Below are 6,283 nucleotides of genomic sequence, written 5' to 3'. Positions count from 1 at the left end.
TCGGAGTACGCGAAGAAAGGGTAGGCGTTCACCATCATATATGAATTGGTTTGATTGAGAAAGTGGAGCATGGGCTTGATGACGGGGTCGATGAGGTCGGGCTTGAAGGCGCCGGCGGAGGGAGGGTAGGAGGAGTTGAGGGCGCTGAGGGCGACGGGGGAGGAGATTTTGATGGAGGAGGAGAGGTTGTGTTTCTCTAACGAGGCGTAGACGTTTTTCATGGCGGGGAGGAGGGCGGAGGTGGGGGTGGTGGCGGAGGGTGGGGGTGTTGGCTCTAACGAGGCGTAGACGTTTTTCATGGCGGGGAGGAGGGCGGAGGTGGGGGTGGTGGCGGAGTTGGCGAAGACTTCGTTGCCGACGGCGATGGCCTCGATGGTGGTTTTGGGGTGGAAGGGGAGGACGTTGGATTCGACCCAGGAGTCGGTGTAGGAGGTGGAGGCGGCGGCGGAGGCGAGGTTGTCGTTGGGGAGGCCGAGGGTGAGGGAGATGCCGGAGCCGGAGAAGGTGGTGGCGGGGAGTCGGAGGAGAACGTGGTGACGGTGGTGGTTTGGCGGGGAAGGGGAGGTCGTCTAGGTGAAGGTGGTGGAGGTGGCCTCGGTGAAGGTGGTGGCGGGGGTGGGGAACTTGGAGGTGGTGGTGGAGGTCGTCTAGGTGAAGGTGGTGGAGGTGGCGGAGGTGAAGGTGGTGGCGGAGGAGGAGAACGTGGAGGTGGTGGTGGAGGTCGTCTAGGTTTAGGTGGTGGAGGCGGCGGAGGTGAAGGTGGTGGCGGGGGAGGAGAACGTGGAGGTGGTGGTGGAGGTCGTCTAGGTTTAGGTGGTGGAGGCGGCGGAGGTGAAGGTGGGGGCGGAGGAGGAGAACGTGGAGGTGGTGGCGGAGGTCGTCTAGGTTTAGGTGGTGGAGGCGGTCGAGGTGAAGGTGGGGGTGGAGGTGAGGGTGGTGGCGGGGAACGTGGGGGTGGTGGTGGAGGCGGTGACGGTGGAGGTGGTGAAGGTGGAGGCGGTGACGGTGGTGGCGGTGATGGTGGAGGCGGGGAACGAGGGGGAGGTGGAGGAGACGGACATAGTTTTAGAAGATGTGGAAATTTAGAACATATTATTGGAGTTATTGGAGGTATTGTGATAGTGGCATTGGCAGAAGTAGCAAACAATGCAAAGAAAATTACAAACACAATATTCCTTAATTTGTGCTCCATAATTGCTCCTCGCTAATTTAGTGCAAAAAACCGTTATAAAGTTTCTGTTTATATAGAGCTCACTACACATAACTTTTTATTCCATGAGAAAGTCACTTACCGAAGTTAGGTAGAATAGGTTATGACATTATTTTAATTCTTGTTACATAATTATAAATAATAGTGTCACTTTTCTTACGAAGGACTCTCTTTATCTTATCATAAGTGACATATTTATTTTATGCATGTATTTTAAAATAACTATAATAAATAATTAAAATAAAGATAATGTCAATTAAAATAGATAATAATATAGAAGATAGTCAACTCTACATTATCTCTATTATTATTTTTTTCTTAAAAGTAATATGTCAATATTGACACGGTTCATCTCATTCACAAAAAAGCATTTAAATCGTATACTTTTACATCTCCTTTGTTGACACTTGACAAGAAAGTTCTAATTAAATTACATTCAAAGACCTCCTATTTTTGTTAATGCATCCGTATAAATTAAATTAGAATCGCCAATTATAACATTTATTTTGAGAATGAACAATTTTAATTAAATTCATGAATACTAATTAGAAAGTTCATAAATCATATTCTAATCGCAATACAACAATTGTGACTCTGATTATAAAAACTTAACTATTTAATACTCCTTTCCTCCCATAGAAAAATATGGCAAATGATACCACATAGCAATTAAGATAAAACTTGTAAAGTAATAGAGATGAAGATAAAGGTACTTAAAATAGAGTAAGCAAATAGTGAGATCCACATTATTAGTAGTGTTTAATGGTGATTAAGTTGTAACTAAATTAATGTATAGGAATAATAAATTGGGATAACTTTCCAAAAATAAAATGCATATATTTGTTTGAGACATACAAAAATGGAAAATACACATATTTTAATGGAATGGAGGAAGTATAATTATTATTCCCTCCGTCCGCCATTAGGAGTCCCGGTCACTTTTGCGCACTCGTTTTATAAAAATGATAGTAATAAATAGTTAAAGTGGAGAAATAATAAAGTACGATAGATAATAATGTTGAGAAGACTCTTAACTAAATTATTCTCTCTTTTACTTTATCATTTCTCCACTTTAACTATTTATTATTATTTTTATAAAAAAAGTGCGCAAAAGTGATCGAAACTTCTAATGGCTGACGGAGAGAGTAATCACCGTCACAATTCAGACCCGGTTTATTTTCCCATATTTTATCATTATTTCTTTACCTCCACATTTTATTGGTTAGATGCAAAAATTGCTGATACTAACTGATCTTGTATTAATGTTATATGAAAATTTTTACACCGATTTAGCATACAATAATATATAATACATATTGTATCCACCCAAGTGGTGGAGTATCTTTTACGACGAAAAGAAGCTTTTGAGAAGCTTTTGGAAAAACATTTATGATATCATTAGGACGACACGCGAGATTAATTTATTATTAGGATATTTTATGTCTATACTGAATATTTAAGTACGAATATTTCATAAATAGTATTCCCTCTATCTCATAATAAATGTCACACTTAATTTCCTTTTTAGTTTATTCCACAAAAGATGTCACACTTTCTTTTTTTAGATAAAACTTTCTCTCATATTAATATAAATATATTATTTTCTCTCTCCATCTAACAACAAAACAATATCGCCTAAAATTTTGTGCTAATACTAAGTATGTCATTTTCATTTATCATGGGATGGAGGGAGCAGCAAGTACTTACCCATGATTTTTTTCGAAACAGTGGTCCACTATATAAAGATTAATCTTGTAATTAAGTTAGTTGAAATTTGAGAAGTTATTTTCATAGAAGCATTTATTGAATCGATTTGAATTTGATTTACTCAAATAGATATTTATTATGGCGATAAATAGTTAGGCAAATATAGAAAATACAGACTAATTAAAGTACAAACATTGCTGTTAAAGTATAATCAAACACCCTAAAAAAAAGAGTCTTACTAACCGTATAACATATTGGTTTTAATGGAAATGCATACGTAAAATTCCTTTCTCCTACCAGCATACATATATGGAGAGATGAGATATCTCTAAATTTAATCCATCTGTTCACCATCAGAATCCCGATTTCTCATTTTAGTACATCCGTCATTATGAGTTCTAATTCACTTTTACTTTAAATGGTTAGTAAACTCATATTTCACTGACTCATTCTCACTCCAATGTTTATTTGTTAGAGGAAGGACTAGAGTAAGTTTATACTATAAAATATACTCCTTCCGTCTTATAAATATAAGGACATTTTCTATTTTAGAATGTCTCACAAAAATATCCCCTCTTATTTTGGTAACTTCCTTCTCTCCAATAAGGCGTGAGCTTCATTCTCCACTAACAATATTATACTTCATTTACTTTCTACCTCTCTTTTACTTTACTAATTGTGTATTAATTCTTGTATTGTCCCCAATGTCCATGTTTTAATGGATTGAGAGAGTATCGTAAATCTATAAGCATTTATAAAATTGTAAGTGATAATAGTCATTTAAATCACAAAGTTTGGTCAAATTCGGGTCTGTCCCACGAACTTTGAAATTGGAATATTAAATAAAGAAGTTTCTTTTTTTTTCTTAATTGTTCCATCCATGCGCAAATCAACGTCTTTTTTTTTTTGACGATATTTCATCAAATAATAAGAGGAATGAGAAAAATAAAGGAGTATAAAAGAAAAAAAGTACTACATCCGTCCCACAAGAATATGCACTTTTGATTGGGTACGAGTTTTAATGCACAATTGAAAAAGTAAAAGAGGAGTAGAAAGAAAAAATAATTAAAGTATTGTTGGTGGAAAATGGTTCCCACCTCAAAGAGAAAATAGTTTCTAAATTTAGAAATTACATACTCCCTCCGTCCCAAGGTATTGGACAGACTAAAAATGAAATAGCGTATATTCTTGTGGGACGAAAGAAGTACTTATATTAATGAAACATATCGTATATAAAGGGGAGTTTTGGGAATATTTACAAGAATGCCATTTTAAAGAAATATTATAATTAAATTAAAATTTATTTTTTATTACACAATTTATTCTATAAATATATTAAAGGGGAGTTTTGGGAATATTTACAAGAATGTCATTTTAAAAGAAAATTATACTCCATCCGTCCCATTGAATATGACTCACTTTCCTTTTTGGTTTGTCTCAATCAAGATGACCCATTACTTAAAATGGAAACACATTTATCTCTACTTTATTCCCTCTCTCTTACTTTACTCTCTCCTTTTAACACACAAAAATTAACTGCCTAATATCCCGTGCCGCCCAAGGAAGGGGTCATCTTCCTTGGGACGGAGGGAGTAATTAAATTATAATTATTTTTTATTACACAATTTATACATCTTTAACAACCGGTTTGTAATTAACTGCTCAAATAATATTATAATACATTTAATGAAATAAAAAACGTAAATTCCCATTATTATTTATTACAATTATTTTTTACTCCTAATGAATTTGTAACAGCAGGCAGTCTTGCACAATGGCTTTTCATATTTTGCATTAAATTAGGTTTCAGCAATGCAATTGAATGATTTTTTTAAGGGAAGTTCAAAGATTACGAAAAAAGGAAATGAAAAGGTTTTGAAAGATGTTCACGACACTCTATTTGAACTATAAATATGGAGTATGACATATGGATACCATAATTCGAAGTGGAGGCACACCCGTCAAAAGGGTGACGTGGAATGTGCTGCATAATGCTTTGGAGCGGTTTGTCACGACGCAGCAGTTAGTAACGGTGCAACACGTTCATACCACTTACCCACTTCATGTAACTGATTGTTTAGTGCATAGCTAGACTTGTTCTAGATTCTATATATATCTCTGTAAAGATTTGGGTAATTCATCGAATGAAAAACAAATTATCTCTATCAAGCTTTGTTATGGCTTATTTTCCATATTTCAATTTCTGCTCATTTTCTCACAATCCGAACATCACACAATCCACAAGAATCTAGAGATGGCCTTCGAGGAAAGTACCAGACCAGCCATGAAAAGGATTAGTTAGACGTCGGATACCTCTTTCCATCGGCTGAAACAGAAATAAGAGCGATGATCGGAACCGGCGAGCCCCGTTAAGTCCTAAAATTTCGTGTATTTAAGTTGAAATTATTTTATATAATTATATTTTTATTTTTATTTTTATTTTTAATGCCATTGGAATCCATTTTGAACAATATAGTACGGAAGAGTCTTAAAATTTGTGACAATAAAAAATAATAGACATTTTGCTTACTCAATATGAATAAATTTAAAACATTAAAAGAGAAGTTATAGGTACTTTTTGTGTAAATAGACTAATTTATATTTAATAAAATTGTAAAACTAAAATAAAAGACGGTTACAATTTAGAACCGGTAAACTAAACAATAATTTTTTAATGAAGAGGTAAGAGAGAGAAAAAAGTATTGACAGTGTTATTTCTATTTTTGGAAACGTTTTATTTTTAATTCGACAATTCAAAAAGGAAAACATTTCATTTTTAATGAGACAGATAGAATACTTTAATCAAATGTATTATTGTAGATGTATAATATACTTATAATTTTAGATCCACATATTGATATGGTTTCTTATATCAAATTACTATTTCATTTTTTGAGAAAGAAAAAAAAAAGGGCCGTGCATAGCACGGGGTGATACTAGTATCATTAAAAGATGACATTTTGTGAATGGATAAGACAATTCCGAAAAATTATAACTTCATAGTTTAATATTCCAATTTCTCAAAGTTTGTGAACAAACTAAAATTTAAACAAACTAAAATTTAATCAAATTTCGTAATTTAAATAACTATTAACCTTAATTTTAATTTGAAACATTGTGATATTTGAATCCAGATCTTGTATTAGTCTCCGCCAAGTTGTACCTTTAACGAGGAGATGAAGGTTTTTGATCCATGATATTATGATGGCGATGCAAGAGTATTTTGTTAAAAGGATATCATACTAGTATAGTATTGTTACTCCAATTTTTTTTTTTTTTATTGTCTTTTAGTTAATTTCAAAAATTTTAAAATTGGTATATGAAATTAAGATCTTTTCATTTTCCGCAATTGACCCATTATTGTCA

The 6,283-nt window shown here is 34.6% G+C and overlaps 1 protein-coding gene across 1 annotated transcript; it reads right to left on the bottom strand.

Moving 5' to 3' along the window:
* Positions 1-670: 670 nt before the first annotated feature.
* Positions 671-1,194, bottom strand: LOC125185951 (leucine-rich repeat extensin-like protein 3; the record flags this gene model as incomplete). The annotated part of the gene is made up of 1 exon (XM_048082293.1): positions 671-1,194. A coding segment is annotated over exon 1 (522 nt), but the record flags the coding sequence as incomplete, so codon positions are not given.
* Between the last annotated feature and the right edge of the window lie 5,089 nt (positions 1,195-6,283).

The sequence above is a fragment of the Salvia hispanica genome, chromosome 1, assembly GCF_023119035.1.
Source record: "Salvia hispanica cultivar TCC Black 2014 chromosome 1, UniMelb_Shisp_WGS_1.0, whole genome shotgun sequence".
NCBI lineage: Eukaryota > Viridiplantae > Streptophyta > Magnoliopsida > Lamiales > Lamiaceae > Salvia > Salvia hispanica.
This window is presented reverse-complemented; position numbering and strand designations above follow the sequence as displayed.